Source organism: Chinchilla lanigera, unplaced genomic scaffold (assembly GCF_000276665.1).
Source record: "Chinchilla lanigera isolate Chin_1 unplaced genomic scaffold, ChiLan1.0 scaffold00016, whole genome shotgun sequence".
Classification (NCBI taxonomy): Eukaryota; Metazoa; Chordata; class Mammalia; order Rodentia; family Chinchillidae; genus Chinchilla; species Chinchilla lanigera.
The window spans coordinates 2,974,259-2,992,485 of record NW_004955417.1 but is presented as its reverse complement, the minus strand read 5'-3'; the positions used below and the strand labels follow the sequence as shown (position 1 = coordinate 2,992,485).

General features: G+C 36.6%; 1 protein-coding gene across 1 annotated transcript in view; it reads right to left on the bottom strand.

Annotated features, from left to right (window-relative positions):
- Positions 1-4,077: 4,077 nt before the first annotated feature.
- LOC102028749 (solute carrier family 7 member 13-like) overlaps positions 4,078-18,227 on the bottom strand; it is a 44,068-nt gene continuing 29,918 nt past the window's right edge. Inside the window, exons 2-4 of the mRNA XM_005381733.2 lie at positions 14,312-14,443; positions 10,598-10,959; positions 4,078-7,633 (exon numbers count right to left, since the gene is read on the bottom strand). Coding sequence (XP_005381790.1) covers positions 7,379-7,633; positions 10,598-10,959; positions 14,312-14,443 — 749 coding nt within the window. The 3' untranslated portion in view covers positions 4,078-7,378. The remainder of the gene's footprint in view (positions 7,634-10,597; positions 10,960-14,311; positions 14,444-18,227) is intronic.

Below are 18,227 nucleotides of genomic sequence, written 5' to 3'. Positions count from 1 at the left end.
GCACAGAGGCCATTGACGATATTCAGTATGCCGCAAAGTGCCCAAATACTCAGGGAGACAGGAATGTTCCCCGAGGAGGATTTCAGCACCCCCTTAGGGGATATAAATATTCCTGCCCCTATTGTGGCACTAAATAAGAAGATGTTTCCATGGAAAAACCCTATTGCCCTGGAGAGTTGCATGCTTTTGCCTTTCCCTATTTTTTTTCAGTCCTAAAATCTAAACATGGGGCTTCACAAGGGTTTCTTTTGTAGTTTCTGTTGATTTAGTAAGCCTCTCCCAGAAGAGATATTCTATCAACACTAACCCATCTCATCCTTATGCAAGTTTTTTTATTATTTAACTCGCTTGTCCAAGTGTGGTGGTGTTTATTATTTAACTTCATTTGGTTTTTAAAATGATTGACTTTTTTTCTATGATTTTGTGTTCTCTCCCTCAAACCAGAGTTAAAATGTGTTACATGTCACCTATTGTTGTTTTAAAATTACATAAGCCACTGAACACGTTAGTCACTGCTAATTGGGAAAGTGAGATTGCAGAAGTTTTTGGAGAGTGAAGTCACTCTGGAGTTAGAACACTGTTATGGGACTAAGTCCATGTCATTGATCTTGCAGAACTAACACTGGAGAAAATATGTGTGGAAAACACATGACTTTTCTCTGCTGGACTGAGCAACTTCAAGATACAGTATGTATTGTAGCAACCACTGTTGTTTCCTATCATTTTGCTTTGAGGTCATGTATCATTTTTGTTGTTTTGATTTGTTTTAATGGTTATTGTTTCAATATTTTTTATCTTTAAAATAAAAATAAGTAAATGAAGCAAAACACATCACATTTATTAAAGAACTGGGTCTGTAAGAGAATGAAGGAGCTATTGCATCTGTAAGAAAAGACTTTAAGGAACATAGGTATGGGATAGGGCTTGTGGAGAGAAGGACAAGGTTTGATGGGACAATGGCAGGTAGGCTCAGAGTGGGCAGGTTGTCTACATCCCATGAGGTCCCTGACCCTTCTCCTGGCACCTCTGGTGGGACATGGTCATCTACCATGACTTCCTGGCACTGGTTCCTGTATACTTTAGATAGCATTACTTTTCTGCAATGTAAGTATCACAGGAATTTACATTCTTGGTTTAGTTGTCACATACATCTAAAGAATATGAAATGTTATTAGACATTCTGATGTTCCCTGAGAGTCACCAAGTGTTCATGTTTCTGTGAACCTAAACCAAGATTTTTAAGGATCATCATTATAATCACTTTCATGTAGGTTTTCATATACTTTGTAATACTGGGACAAGTGTGGGGATATGTTTGCCAGGGAAATTACCAAAGGAGTGACACTATTATTAGTTCAGTGTGGGGTATTACTGTATAGATTTGTACCGAGACCGTTGATATTTACTAGGCAAAATGTAAACTTTTCATTGAAGTAGACAACAATTTTAATTTTATCTTTCCATTCAGTTGATATGACTTTTAGGACATAATATTTTTTGAATTTTTTGAATTATACATTTCTCATACTTCACAGCATGATAATTGTTTTATTTTATTTTATTTTATTTTATTTTTGTCTTTTTGAAACAGGGTTTCACTATGTAGGTTAGGCTGGCTTCAAACCTGCAGTGATCCTTTTGCCTCAGCCCTCTGAGTGCTGGGATTACAGATGTGTGCTAGCACACCTTGCAATAACTTTATTTTATAGGACCAGTTGCCTGATAATGAATGATGTATCAATTCATATTAATAAGTGCCTTCTTTGTTATTTCACTTTCCCTGGTGTTTGTATATTGACCCAAACACCATGTGCAAGCTGATTAGGGCTAAATGTATGTAGGCCAATATTTTTTCCCAACTTCTCTAAATCTATAGATTTTATTCCCAGCACTGTGTGAAGATTCATTAATGCATAAATTTATTTATCAATTAATTTTGAAGGACGTGAGCTGTAGGGAAATTAACTTCATTTTGCTATTTTTATTGTGCATCCATTATATAATGGTTTACAAATGAACTGAAATGGCTTCTCTTCTTGCCCCCTGTGATAGTTACTGTGGAGTCAGGTTGAAAGAGTAATATCTACCTGATTGGTTTAGCATGGTTGTGGGTATGTCTGCATGATAGACTTACTGAAGAAGAAAGACCCACTCTGTGTTCCCAACTAATAGACTTGTATGCTGGATCGAATAAAATCAGACAGAAGAAGGAAGTCTCACTTATTTTTCTTTTCATAATCATGCGTCTTCATGCTTGCTCTTGAAGGTCCATCTCCAGGCTTCCAGTGCAGACATCTCAGCCTTCCAGTACACTCTTCAGCCCTCCAACACAGACCCTTCTTCTTCCTGATAAGGTCTAGCATGGGACTCTGGAGTGACCTCCTGGTCTTTTGCCTTTGACTGGATCACCTGGCTCTCTAAAGTACATATATCCCTTTTGCATTCTTCCACACCTGGAACTCCAGGTGGCTGTGGTAAACCTACCTTGGAAAATATATATATTTCCCTAACTGATACTCTCGCTAAGTTGTTTACTTCATAGTAGGCTGAGACTCATTAGCTCAAAAGTAACAGCACCAAACCGAAAGATTAATATACACATTTGCTTTAAACATAGTCTAAGCAGAGTTCTAACTATTTACATAGAGCCACCCTGATTTACATTTCTTACAAAATGGCCTTTAATCTACTTGGTATATAGAAGGCCACAAACTATTGCTGCTACCCTTGTGAGTTGTGTGACTCATAGACTCCCTGCAGTGCTGCTGCCTCACCTAGATGCAGAACCCTTTCTGGACTCTCCCCATTCCGGAAGTTCCACTAACCTTTCTGCTCTCAGAATGGTGGCCCTGTTATTGCCTGTAGGTTGTGTCATACTGTGAGGATTCTTGCATGCAAGTCAGTGGAAGTACAGTTCCAGCAAAGCTCCTCTCCTGCTTTGACTTAGACTTACATACATTTCCCATGCTCAGTACCTCAAATTCCTACCCACCGGTGGTACAGCAAATATTTATTGTCCTCCACTATATGAAGGATCAACATAAAGACTATTTGTTGTAGTCAGGAAACACAAGCCACTTTTATATCTTAATCAAGGGAAAGATAAGTAATTACATGAACACCCAGGTATGTCATGTTGCGAATGGTCATGAGGGTAAGTGTGGTGGATTTAATCAGGGAGGTTGTAGTATTGCAGTTCCCAGATGACTGTATTGACCAACCTCAGGAACAGGTGAGAAGAGTTTAATCTTAATATCAGTTGCAGGATCACTTCCAGTGGGTACCAATAAGTTTCCTGTTGGTGGTTTCATTTATGGTTTTCTTATCAAAAGATATTCCTACAGGTAATTCTCTTGGTATCTGCTGTATTTCTTCTCTTAACTTATAATTTATTCACCAAGGTTAAGGATAAGGATGATCTTTAGACAATCATCTTGGCAGATGTCAGGGGCCCGGCCCATATTAAATGCTAACATTGGAGATCTGAGGCTGTGTATTCTTAATATGTTTTGAAAAAAGAGACTACTGACTTTGCTGATGGATTTCATGTGTATTTGTGAGAAGAAAACAGGCACAAAAGTCAAAAAATGTATGAGGACCAGGGAACTCAGAGTAGTGGTGGTACCTTCAAAGTTTTTGTTGTTTTAACATGACGTAGTTATTCATCTGTTGACTTATTCATAGCCTCTTTGGTAATCTCAATGTTTTGTCATTCAGTTCAAAGTTGAATGAAACATACATTAAAATTTTGGAATTGCTCTTTTTATTAGGAAATTTCAAATTGCACAACATTGACATGAATTCATACTATCAAATTTGAAATTTTATCTGATGGTGTGAAATTATACCTCCTCATTATTTTATATTTTATCTCTCTTGTAAGTAGTCATAGAAAATTCATTAGACATTGCTAGTGTCTGAGTGGGAGGCAAATTTGTTTCTCTTAACAACTTCAGAATTTGGGGAATGAAACTATGTTGAAGTAGACAATGTTAATGGAGTAAATTGTGAAAGATATTCAATGTTATAGGATTTATACAGAAATGCTTGTAAATATAATACACGAATTTCTTGTTATTGATGTAGATGTTATTTATTTACCACCCTTTAGAAAATTAACAGTAAATCAAAGACATTAGATGCTTTAAATGACTATATCATATGATATATGGCTTATGTACCTGGAGAGTACTTATGATCTACACTATTTATCAAATATGAAGTAGTCAGTATATTATTATTAACTATTGTCCCTAGGCTATTTATTAGGACTCAAGTCTTATTCTCCTTATAACCACAGGTTTGTACTCTTCAATCAGCATCTCTCCTTTTACTTTGCCCCCTCCCACCTCTGAATACCGCTGTCCTATACACTTCTATGAAAGTGCTTGTCTAATTTCAATGATGTTAATCCATCCAGCAGCCATAACTTCATAGGCTACACAGAAATTTATTTCCTAGCCAAATGCAAGTTTTTAAAAACTTTCCGTTTTGATGCTTGTGCTTGATTTTCCCTGTAAATCTGGTTGAACTGCCATCAATATCCATCCCAAAACTGAGTACTGTGTCTGTCCTGAAGTATCCTGTGCCAGCAAAGCTAGTCTGTCTCCTTTACATTCTGTCTTGTCCAAACTTTCAGCACACCTACAACCATGAGATAAGTTTATTCCAGAGAAGGACATATATGGCCTCCACACCAGTTCTCAACACAGTCCTCATTCTCCTTGGTAACATCAAGGTCAGGGGTATTACTTTATGCAGTCTTATCAGCATTCATCTGAGCTTATCACAGAACTGTCCCTGAAACTTTTGTTATGGTTTAGATCTAAATTGTCCCCTCAAACCTTATGTATTCAAAGGTGGGTCTTTTGGAGGTTGTCCAATCTATAAGGGTGCTTGTAATGGTTAAGGATTGACTTTCAACTTGATTTTTCTTGGGACCTATCACCAGGGATTGATGAATCACATGTGAAAGTGTGTTTGGGTGTACCCTAGAGTGACAGCCATGGGTCATATGGATGGTCTGACCCCTCATCCTGTCCACTCTGGCCCTCTTCCCCTGCTCTGCTCATAGACTGCCATGAAATGAGCAGATTTGCCCATCCATGCCCTGCTGCCATGATATCTCATCTTAGAACTAGCTGCTTATTGACTCAAATTATGAGAAAATAAATCTCTTCTCCATATGTGTGTTTCCAGTATCCATGTCAGCAATGAAAGTATGACTAATACAGTGTTGTAGTCCTCAGTGTATTTTGATTAGTATACGGTATACGGTCTTGGTAGAGGAGGTAGGTGACCTATTTTGTGACCTAGAAGAATGCAATTTTTCTCTGATTGTTTGTGTCTGTCTCTGCTCTGTCTCTGTCTCTGTCTCTCTGTCTCTCTTTCTCTCTTTCTCATTGCATTTTGCACATGAATAGCTATTTTCTGCCTCACCAATGTACCAAGGCACCGTTCTGCATTGGAGCTAGCAAACCACGAAATATGAGATCATGAACCAAAACAAATCTTGTCCTTTGAAAAATCGGTGGTGGGAATTTTGCCACAGAGTTAGAAAATTACTATGAACATATTGTTACATGGGTGGGTCATTGTTGTTACCATGCATACACATGTGATGCAGAAAGTTTTGAAACTTTTTTGTGAAAATCACTTAGAAAGTTTTGGAGATGAAAACAAGAGAAGACTTAGGATGCTGCAAGAAGAACTTTATGGCATGGGACCATGCTCAGAATTCCAGAATGCTAATGAGACTATGGGCAGTAATGGACAGACTGATGGGGTTTTAGCAGGAAATGAAGACTCTGTTGAAAACTACACAACAGGCCATGCATGTTTCCATTTGGCAAAGAATTTGTCTACACTGTTTCCATGCCTAAAATTTGGTGTGAGGATGAATATAAAAGTGGCAAACTCAATGATCTAACAGGAATTTTCAAGACAGCCCAAGTTTTTGGTTGTGCCAGAGGATATCTGAGTGCTTTTAACCAGACTGAAGGCGAAAATCAGGATTAAAAGAGCAGAGCTAAATGAAGTGTAAATTCTGTTGCTTGAGTCAGGTTATTTGTGCCATTTTATATTGGAGTGTTTAAAGGCATCCCATGCATGAGTTTTCCTTGATTCTCACAGGACAATATGGACTTTCGCTACTGAGAAATGTTGGAACTGTTGCAATTCTGAAAATTGCTCCAGAAAGACTAAAATATATTTTGTATAATGACAGGTACATAAGCATTTTAGATGTCAAGGGAGAATGTAATTGTTCAAATCTAAAGTGTTCTCTAAATGTCTCTATATACATAACTGAAGCTTTTGTAAGGTAAATGTAATATGAATGTGCAGTTCTTAGTGCATTCGTCCATTGATGAGTTTAGAGGTGAAGGTGTCATTTATAGGCTGGGACCTTTTTAGAGGCAGTGAGTCACTGGGTCCATGGCTCAGAATGGTGTGTTTTTTTCTTCACATCCTCTCTTTTCTCTGTTTACTTCCTGGATTCCTTGAGCTGATTAGATTTCTACTCCATACATTTTTACTATATTTTTTCTTCCACGGAGCCTGTCAACCATGGACTGAACCCAGCTAGCCAAGAGCCAAGGTAAGCCTCTTCTCATTTAAATTGGTGAGGGTGAGTATCTTGTTTTAGGGATGGGAAAATGGGTAATGGACTCAGCATATTTTCACTTGTTTTCTTCTCCAAATTTTGCTAAATTCTTCCATTCACCAAATATAAGTTGCAAACCTCGTTTTTTGGTATTAGTTTTCTGTTACACTGAACATGCCTACAGGGGATTAAAGAATTACTTTAGGTCATTGTTTGAGAAATTTCAATGGTTGGTTTTGTTCCTCTGGGCTTGTGGTGATGCTGAACATCATGTCAGAAAGCATGTGGGAACCAGGGAGATATCTCAGTGCCACAGTGCCTGCCTAGCAAGCCCAAGGTCCTCTGTTCCATACCCAGTACCAGAAAAACAGGAAGCATGTGGTGGAGGAAAGGGTCTCTTGTCATGGCAGAGAGAATGCAGAGAGAAAGACTGAAGAAAAGGCCAGGAGAACAACAACTTTCAAAGGCAGGTCCCACATGACTTACATTCTCTGGCTAAGGCTCTCTGCCTAGTGTCCATCATTCCCATCAACATCCCCTCAGAGTTGACTGTGCAACACTGAGTCTATGGGGAATGTTTCATATGCAAATTACAGCACATGTGCTTATCATTGATTTATACTGGAAATCGGAGCTCCTATCTCTGTACATATGATAAATGTATGTAGAGGAGTGTGTGACTTTGTTCTATATTTTGGAGATTTGCAGGGATCTATTTGTTCACTTCAGTTTCAAAATTTAATATCTTTTATTTTCACAAATACTTGTTTATAATCAATGTTTTTCTATAGAAATATAATTTTCTTGATCTTCTGAAGGTGACATATTAAATAATAACTGTAAATAACAAGTGATTTTCTCAGAATAAACAGAACCTTGATTAAAGTGAACATGGAGCAGGTAATACAGAACTCCACTTAAAACAAAGACAACTTGGTAAATATGCTCCATTTTAGGAGACTGAATGATTGGCATAAAAATTAGAAAGGCAGAAGATGCTAAAGATGCAAATATCATTGGCAGCCAAACCTGAAAGAAGAAAGAAAACCAACATTAGTGGTGATTTTTTTCTCAGTATTTTTTTACAGACATAGGTTTTATAAGTGAGGGATAACAAAGGAGAGGTAACTGCATCCATGTTTTCAAATAGGTTTAGATGGATACTCTTATGGATAGTCTAAGTTTTATTGTAGGGAAAAAGAGACTAAAGCACATTAAGCATGCACTGAATTTTTAAGGAAACCATTTCTTTTCTTAACAGATTGTATCTTTTATTTACTAAAATTAGTGAAAGTTTGTGCTTTTACTTATGAAAAGATATATTATTGTTTGTCATGTAAAATATAAAGAATTAATTATATTATTTCAGCTTTAGAATTTGAAACATACTCAGTTTTTCGATTTAGGAAACCAAGCTATTATTTGTTTGTCATATGTATTAACTAATATATGTTTCTCCTTGCTCTTTCTGACCTGATTTTCATTTGTAAAATAGTGTCCTGGATAGTGTTGATTTTTAAGTACTGGTGAGAAATGCATTCATTACATTTCAACAGATCTTGCTGAAAAAAGTGACACTTCTTGATGCACTTTGTTAATGTATTTGTGGACATTTCTTACTTTGTGATGAGGATCATAATATCCTCTGTGGAAAGACTGACTGATTTGTCTGAACTGCCTAGAAGTGACACTGAGAAATAGCAGCTGTTCACTGCACATTTGTTTCATAAATGAATATCGCAAGAAAAAGTTATCTTCATTCCCATTTTTCACAATGCTCATAGGCAAGGAAGAACCTATCTGTGGGGAAAAGAGAGTGGAGGATGACACAGGTTCACGTTTCTGAAAATATTACTAGTGGACCTCTGAGTATAAAGGGTGTGTCCCTAAATACAAAAAATGAGAAGCTTTCAATGACTAAAGCTGTATGATTGATAATTATACAGATTGTTAGTGTCCCATGAAGACTGAGTAAATGAGAATCCCAGGGATGAACGTGAGCATAGAAACTAAAGTAAGAACACTCAAGCATTTATTTTAGTGACTGCATGAATTATGGGTTTCTCATTTACATTCCTACCACATCTATAAGCAAGAAGTGTCTGAAAGGATGAGTACACTTGATTATATTTATAGCCTGATTAAGAAAGAAACATACTCTGGAACCTTCTTAATTTGCATTATAAGAAGTTATAGCTTATTTCATACAAAGACAAGTGAAAATGAGAAGGACATATGAGGGAGATGAATACACATAAACAACGTAAAAATGTAGTTCACAAAATGCATGCCAGCAAGCTTTATAACAATTCTCCAAGCAGGAAACCACAAGGACTACACAGTCCGGTACGTTAGGAGCAGCCTCAGTATCTCTGATGTGACGATCACAGACCATCTCACTGATGTGTTCTTGACAAAATAATACATTCTTTGCTATAGTAAATATTAGGAAAACTTGGGTTCTTCTATCACAATGCTAGTTTTCAATTCCAGGTCAGCTCCATAAATCTAGATTAATCAATCTGAGCCTTGAAATTGTCTTGAGTAGAGCCCAGTTATTTCTAGAATGCAGACCATCTCTTTGGTCTGCCTCTTCTGACACCTCGGCCTCGCTCACTATCCATGTTCTTGTCACAGCAGACTTTTAAAGAAGAATCTGCTATTATTTCTCCTGCATGTGAAGTCTTTGTTCTTTCACACAATATGTATCCATAAATTGGTGCAACAGGGGCTATCATGTACTGCAAAGTTCCCACAATCCTGGCCACAGAGTGGTAGCAACTTCTCAGCACAGCAGAAGATGAACAGTGTACCAGAGAGCAAAACCTCTTCTGTATTTACAGACCTTCCATATTACCATTGAGCTTAATGTCCTGTCAGATCAGCAGCAGCACTAGATTCTCATAGGAGCATGAATTCTTCTGTGAAGCACAACTGTGAGGATCTAGGTTGTTGTGCCTCTTATGAAAACCTAGTGCCTGAAGATCTGAAATGGACTTGAGGTAGTGTTGCTAGTGGTGGGGTGCAGCTAAAAATGCAGGTTAACGTTAGCAGAGCGGTGTGACTGCACCGAGACCATACTAATTAAAAACTTGCAGAGCCATATATCTAAACCATATTATTGCCTGGCAAATTGAATTAAGTTGTGTCTAGTGAAAGCCTTTACACTGGCAGGTGAATTTACATCACCATGTAGTTGCTGGAACACAGCATCAGCCTTGGCACTGATGTGAGATTATAGGGAGTTTTATCATGATATTGTTATATATTGTAATATAATACTAATGCAAAAGTTTAAAATCAGTATAATGTGCTTGAATAATGTGGAAAACATCAGTCTCCTGCCTCCACTCTGTCATAAACTTATGTTCCACAAAACTGGTTCCTGGTTCTATAAATGTTGTGAATCACTCATTTAGCTGAACTCTGCACACCTTACTCTGTGTCTGCGCATGGGCTTTGTCCCGCTAGTAAAGCAGTGCTTTCTACTAGTATATTGTAATGGCCTTCAGTATGGCTCTGTGGGACACCACTTGCTTACCATGCATGAGGCCTTCAGATCAAACCTCAGTTCTAGACACACAAGCTATCATAGAATAAACTCTCACGAGTTCCAGTAGTCCTGTCAAGTAATTTATGCAGTGCAGTGATTCAAATTTGAAGTTAAAGTTCACAATTTTATTATGGGTCTTAATTTCTTATATAAATGAAATATTTTCTCGCTAAAATCTTACTGCCAATTCCTGAAATTTATGAAGACAACACCTATCTTCCTTATAAAAATATAAAATTTCAAATTTTACACTAAAAATTAACATAAAGAAATGAGGTAAAAAAAATGGTCCATCACAGAAAATTAGGAAATGTATTCCCAGAGCAGATGTTTTATAAAAAAAAGCTAGCAATAGTTTAGAAGCATTCATATACCTTCTACATGTCTTAATTGTGTAGGGATAGTACTAAATTAATGTTAATATTTCAATTTTGATTTACCTTGTAAGGTCTTGGTAGATCTGGATTCTGGTACCTTAATTTAAGTAAAGCAATCATATTAAGCCCACTTATAGTCCACGAAGCTAATCCCACATATTTTAGTAAATAGATCAAATTTGATGGTATAACGGCAATAGAAGTTAAAATAATTAACTGGATCACAGCTGCAGCTGGAGAGAGGTGCTCGTTAAGCATAGAGAAGATCCGAGGCAATTGTCCTTCTTGGCTTGCAATGTAGAGAATCCTTGATCCAGAAAGGATTCCACAGGAAGTAGTGTCAACTATTGACATCGAAATCCCCAGTGAAACGACCCATTGCATGGAAGGGAGCACTCTGTCCACCCATGTGGCAGCAACAGAATCTGCAAACATTGAAGAAAATTCAAAGGTCGTAGTCACTTTGGCATTTTTGCAAATTCACAGGACAATACTTCATGCTTCCTGAATCTGATCCTTTTGTGATGTGAGTTGACTGCCACTTACAAGGGAGGAACTGTCCTCAACTCCTTGACTCAGTTGTAGCCTCCTTTATGTTTTGACTAAAAAAATGGAAATTGTTAACTGTCAGTTTTCAGCTACTTTTGAAGAGGTACGGTAGGCTTCTATTTTCTCTCTTGATTGGAACCCTGACTAGCTACCATATTAAGAAGCTTAACCTAGTTCAGGACTAGTGCAGGACAGAGTCCTTGCAAGCCATGTTATCTCTGGAGATGTGGAAATGCATAAAAGAGTTCGTGCTCTTAGAAACATAATTGGCCTAGTGCGCCTACTGCTTTGTGAAATCTGGTATGACACATTTTTTAAAGCAGCACTCCTCACGGGATGCTCTCAGCTAATGACTTTGTGTGGCAGAGAAACATGAGCACTCATTTACCTGATGGCCAATGATGGCTAAAAGCTCCTTATGTACTTGCCAAATCTTCCTTATATTCTGTGGCTCCCAGAGATGCTTTTATGCATCCTCCCTTTCTTATGCCCTTCACTTTGGCCTAAACTTGAGTTATGGTCTCAACTGTCTCCTGGTTTCTTGCCTCATTGATTTAACACCAAGCCTTTGCCCTAATAAAATTCTTGCACATATAACCATGTTGTTGCATTTGGAATCCAAAGCTTGAAATAACATCCTTGTGGGATCCCAAAGAGCATGGCAGGAGTCATGGTAAACTCTTTCAAATAGTCCAGGAATTTGAAGACTCAGAAATGGCCATAGCATGCTCACCTGATCCTGTCATAAATTGGGGATCTGTAGAAGTCTGCTCTGTAATGTTTGCTTTATGTCAGTATATTTCTGGAAGTTTGCTAAAAAACAATAACTGATATGGTCAACTGTTATATTATCAAGTAAAAATAAAATGGAAGGGTTTTCCTTGGATATAGTTGTCTAACTAAATGAAATAACACATTAAAAATGTAGAATATTGTGTTGTGTATCCGTCAAGCATGCTGTAAATACTTGAAATCTGTTGTGCAGTAGTTAACAGTTCAAGTGGGGACAATTGTGTGATATAATTGTGCTGTCTTGTTAGATATGAGATCATAGTATTTTCCAATGAGCATTGCATGAATTAATATATGAATTATTTCATGTCAATTTTCAATACCAACCTCTTAATTGTACATTTGTATTTGCAAAAATAAGTGCTATCATTTCTCTAGAGGCCATATATGTTCTCCAATTGAAAGAGTTTTTAAAGTGTTAACACTTGCTGAAAGATCACTGCCATGAGAATTTAAAGTTTTGGGTAATTTTGATTTTAAAATGCATTTGTCAGACTCCTGCTTATATAGAATGAGGCACTTGGGCTCTGGAGATGCTGCACTTGATATCAATCCTACTGTCAACATGAGGTAGCCAAATATGCCTGGTTGCAGACATTCAGGGTTATCCTGGAGGGTGCAGCGAGCAGAGTGCAATGCAGAAAGATGTGGTGGATGAGCACAAGGAATTAGCTCTGTAGAAGGCCTTAGTTCAGAAAGTGCTGTGGCCAACTGGGAAGTGATCATTTGGTCTGCAGGAAGGAAGTGTTGCAGTGATGATGTGGTGGTTGAAGCTTCTGTGACGGAGAGAGAGATTAGGAAGACAGACAAGAAAAATGACAGCAGTGTTTAAGCAGGGAAGTGGCTTTTGTAAGTTTGTATATCATAAAGTTATCCGCAGAACATGAAAGGAGGCCGGATTGGAAGAACTCCATACATTAAGAGGTTGTTGCCATAAACCAGGCAAGAGCAAGGAGGCTCTGGACCGAGGCGTGAAGAGTGGAAATCATGATGGGCAAATATTGAACTGCAGTGAGGTAGATTTGTATAGAACTTGCAGAAGGGATTCCAGCTGAAATATAAGACAAATTAGAATTTTTCCTTCTTCTCATTAAGTAAACCCTATCCTGTAGTGGATTTCAGCGTTCCTGTGAGATCAACAGTTGGCACTAGGTAGTGGTAACACTCATGTGTTTTCTTTTTGAACTTATAATTGTCTTTCTATTTTATAATCAATATGTTTGCATGCTATTCCCTGGGCAATTGTCTGAACCACCTTCTGATTTTTTGAATAGTGGAAATTTATATATCTGTTCACATCTCTCTGTGTTGGCTCATGGTCTTATTCCTCTGTGTCTACTGGTGTATCTGTGTTTTTCAGGATGTGTTTTTACTGGTGTATTGTTTGGAATTTGTGTGGAATATTTCAAATTTAATTGTTCTTATTACATGAATTTTCCATATAACTGTTCTTATTACGTGAATTTTCCATATAACATTTTTTTCCTGCAGGATAAATGTGTTTAAAACATAAAAGCTTACTAAGTTTTTTCTGAATTTCAGTTTCTATCTTATTGTTATTAATTAAACTGAACTTTGTATCCTTCATTTATATGTATGTGTGTGCGTTGTGATTCTGTATGTTAATAAGTTTTCTTGTGTGACAACTCTCTAATAATATCTTCATTTTACTCCTGAACTGCTGAGAAATCATCTTAGTGATGCTTTGATCTGATCTGTTTGTAAAGTATGCTTTAACACAGTGACTGAGTATATGGTTTTAAAATTAGAAGCCTGGGTTAGAGTCCTATTTCTGTCAATTGCTATGTAACATCAAATATCATTCTTTTGGTATCTTTTGAACTTCAATCCTTATAATTGTTGCACACATTTACAAGCTATTATTACTAATAATCTGAAGAGGAGATAATTTTTATCATTATGTCAGTTGACATTCACTGTTCACTCTTAAATCAGCCCCTCCCTCTATCCAACATGACTTTAGTACTCTGAATTTCATATTCTTCTTCAAAGAGATGAGGATGGTAATGCCTATTTGAAAGAGGTACATTGAAGATAGAAGTCTGTGTGTACCCTAAAAGATGGAACATCTTAGGAAAATAGTTAATTTTTTTGGGGTGCCTTTCTTATTTAAGTTTCCCCCATAATATTCCACCTCCTTGTCTCCAACTCATCTTCCTTCCTCTACTTCCCCTCCTCTCTCTGTTTAGTTCTTCCTCCTTCATTTTCATCTATTCTCAGAACTAAGTGCTATCAAGTGTAGTCCTTGTACAAATTGAAAAAATATTTTTTGCACACTTTACAAAATCAAAAACATGAGCAGATTATATGTATATGACTAAATGTGTATCAACCAAATCTATTGCATAGTGGTGTACCTGTTTAATTTAAGTAGGTAGATGCGACTATTTTGCTCTTGTTCACACACAATCATACCTGAAGAGATGATTTCCTCTGGTGTTAAAACTGTCAGGTAGGATATATTAGTCAATAAGTATATCACAATCATGATGGACATGGCAGAAATCAACGATGTGGGAATTGTCTGAGCGGGGTTCTTCACCTCTCCTAAGAAACACAAAAAATTAATCAGCACATGACATATTATTAAACTTTAACAGTTCCTTCTAATATAATGGAGAACAATATTATTCCAGTGTCATTATTTTATCATTTTTCTGTACTTATCCTAGTTGGAGTCAGGACATATTTTGCTTATAAGCTTGTGCTTTCCATGATATTTCTTAAAAGTAAATTATGTAAGCTTTCCAAAGTCCCACTAGTCATGTTTGGGAGAGAGACATTTGATTCTTATACTGATGATTAGGTAAAACTTACATCAGGGCAGCTGTTTTTCTGTCACTAAATACTCCTTAGAATATTATCAGATGTGCTATGGAGATGAATACATTGATACTTCTGAAAGCCAGTATAAGTCTTTATTGCAGAACTTAATGTAAAGAATGTGCAATGGTTCTTGAGCATCAACATTGTCCTTTCAATATAAGTGTTAGGACAAAAACTGTCTATGTGGCTTACACTTGGTCTGGCATATGACTGATCAGAGTCACAGTTAAGTGTGAGAGTTCTATCTACTGCATCCTGACACAGAAGAATCCAATTCTCTATATTTACTGCTATAGTTTTGTACGTCAAGTACATGTAGTGTTGTTTATGATAGCTAGCTTCATCTGATGCAGTGATCCACTGCCTGCTGACTCATCTCATCCTTTTCCTACTCACAGGATTGATCTACCCTGAGTAAAAGATGGTCATATAATGTTATGGCCCCCCAATCCAAAGTTATGTAGAGAGGTGTGTTAGAAAAGTCAAATAAAAATTTCTGGATTAGCAGAAGTTCATATGAGACATAGTTTTCTCAAAATCTTTGTAGGAGGAATGTCTCTTATCATTAATCTTTGAAAGAGAACTTGTCATGAAATGAGACTTTTTTAAGTTTATTTTTTGAGTTTTATTAGTACAGGTTTGCCATACACAGTGAGTACATTAAGGGAAATTGGTACATCTACATACTATATTTCAATTCTCTTATTTTCTCCCTCCATCTACCCTATTTTATTTTTCCATCATCAAGGTCATGTGTTTATTTTATTACAATTTTGTCAACTAATTACAGATTAAGAACTAAAATAATAGTCCAAACACCAAGTAAAATATTTATGGTAGGTCAATTTACAATTTTAGATACTTTGTGCACATGGATTTCAATACCTTTTTAAATTCACGTTTTTATTACCTGTCGTGTATATATATATATTTTTTAAAGAGAAAATATGTGATATTTAAGCTTCTGTGCCTGAGTCATTCCTCTTAGTATTATGGTTTGAAGTGCATTCATTTTTCTAGCAATGGCTCGAGTTTGTCTTTTTTATGGCAGAGTGATACTTCATTTTGTATAAAGGCCACATTTTGTTTACCCATTCATCTTTTGATTGAGAATGGGAGATTTCCAACTCTTGGATATTTTGAATTGAATGGTTATTAACATGGTTATGCTTACCACAATGCTATAGTATCTGTAAACCTTTTGGAAAGACACTGAGAAGGTGAATAGCTGGATGAAATGTAATTTCTGCTCTTAAATTATTGAGGAATCACCATATGGATTTCCATAGTGGTTGTATCAGTTTTACAGTATCCCCAACAACAAAGAAGTGTTTCTTGCTTCCCACAGCCTCCCCGACATTTATCATTAGTTGATTTATGAATGGTAACAATTCTTGCTAGTGAGATGGAATCTGTGTGGTTTTACCTTGCATTATTTAAATGGTCCATGCTATTAAACATTTTTTCATGTACTTATTTTTCATTTGAATTTCTTAATCTGAGAAGTGTCTATTAAATTCAGATGCCCATTTTTGGATTGGGTCTTTAAATTTCTAGAGTCTAATTTTTTAGTTCTTTTTACACTCTAGATATTAGCCTTTTGTCTGAGGCATAGTTAGCAAATTCTATGTATTGTGTTTTCCCTCTGTTAGTGGTTTCCTTTGCTGTGTGGATGTTTATAACATTATATGATCCCATTTGTTGATTCTTGATGTTATTTCTTGGGCAACCAGTGTTTTGTTCAGAAAGCCTTTGCCTATACCTATGTCTTTAGGAGTTTTACCTAAAGTGTCTTCCAGTAGATTGTTTCTGTTCCAATGTTAAGTCTTTCATATATTTTGATCTTAGATTAGTGGATGGTGAGAGATATGCATCTAGGTTTAATCTGCACCATGTGGATAGCCAGTTTTCCCAGTATTGTTTGTTAAAGAGGCTGTCTTTCCTGAGGCGAAAGGATTTTGTCATCTGAAGAACAATAACGTAGCTGTGTGTCTGTTTGCTTCTGCCTTTGTATTCTCTTCCATTGATCCACGAGTCTCTATTTTGTGAATACATCTATTTTTCTCACTGTAGCTCTGTAGTAGAACTTGAAATCTGGGATGGTGTTTCCTTCCTCCCCCTGCTGGCCTACCCTTGTTATCTAGAGCTATTTTTCTATGGTAAGTCTCTTGCTGTTCCATGTGAATTTTAGGGTTAATTTCTCCAAGCCTATAATGATTATTTTTGGTGTCTTTATTGGGATTGCATTGTCTCTCTAATAGTTTTGGAACTAAGGCCATTTTTACCAAAATCTTTCTGCTTATCCAGAAACAAGGGGTATGTTTCTGTGTTCTGATGTTCTCTATAATCTCCTTTTTCAAAGTACTGTAGGTTTAACTGTAAAAACATTCACTCCTTTAGTTACTTGATTCCTGAATATTTCAGTTTTCTTAATGCTATTTTTAAAGGTATTGTTTCTCTAATTTGCTTTTCAGTGAGATTGTTTTTGGTGTAAAGAGATGCTAGTAATTTTTTTAGTATTTCCATTCTATCCTGCTATACTGGATAATTTGGATACTAATTCTTGGCAACTGTTGGTGCAGGTTTCGTGGTCTTCTCTTTAGATGGTCATGTCATCAATAAAGAAGGATAATTCACTTTCTTCCTTGCCTGTCTATAATGAATTTCTTTCTGTCTCTCTTTTTTTTTATTTTGAAAAATGAAGGAAGGAAAGCACATAAACAAACAGGCAAATATTTACAAAATAGGAAAAGAACAATACAAACAATACAGAATTACAAGCAAAGTGGTAGGAAATTAACAATGCTTATTGTATTACATATTGATATCTTCCAGGAGGTTTCTCAGGAAAACTAATAAAGATATGCACTATTGATCAATCAAGTAATCATTAACTGTTTCTTTCAGTAAAGCAGTACAAGACAGTAGTTCAACTATGTTAGCTATCCTGTATGTACATACTTACATAATTTCCCCTTCTTTTTCCACACCCCTGATGCCCTTTACTTTAGACTATTTTCCTTTCATTTCACAATGTCTTTCATAGCTCCTAGTTTTTATTCACTCCTTCAGGTCTGACACTAGCCAGACAATGTGGTGCTTACACAGGCAGGTGTAATTTATTTCACTTATGAGTATGGTCTCTAGTTGTGACCATTTACCTATAAATGCCTCGAGTTCATCTTTCTTTATAGCTGAGTAATATTCTATTATATAAAAGCACCACATTTTTTTTTTTTTATCCAGTCCTCAGTGGACAGACATTTGGGTTGCTTCCACAAGTTAGCAGTTACAAATAGCACTTCTATGAGCATAGGTGCACATATATCGCTGTGATATGATGTTTTACTTCTTCTGGGAAAATACCCAGAAGGGGAATAGCTGGGTTGAATGGCACCTCCAGACTTAGTTTTCTGAGAAATCTCCAAACTGATTTCCACAGTGATTTCACCAGTCTGTATTCCCACCAGCAGTGGAGAAGAGTTCCTAATTCTCCACAGCCTCG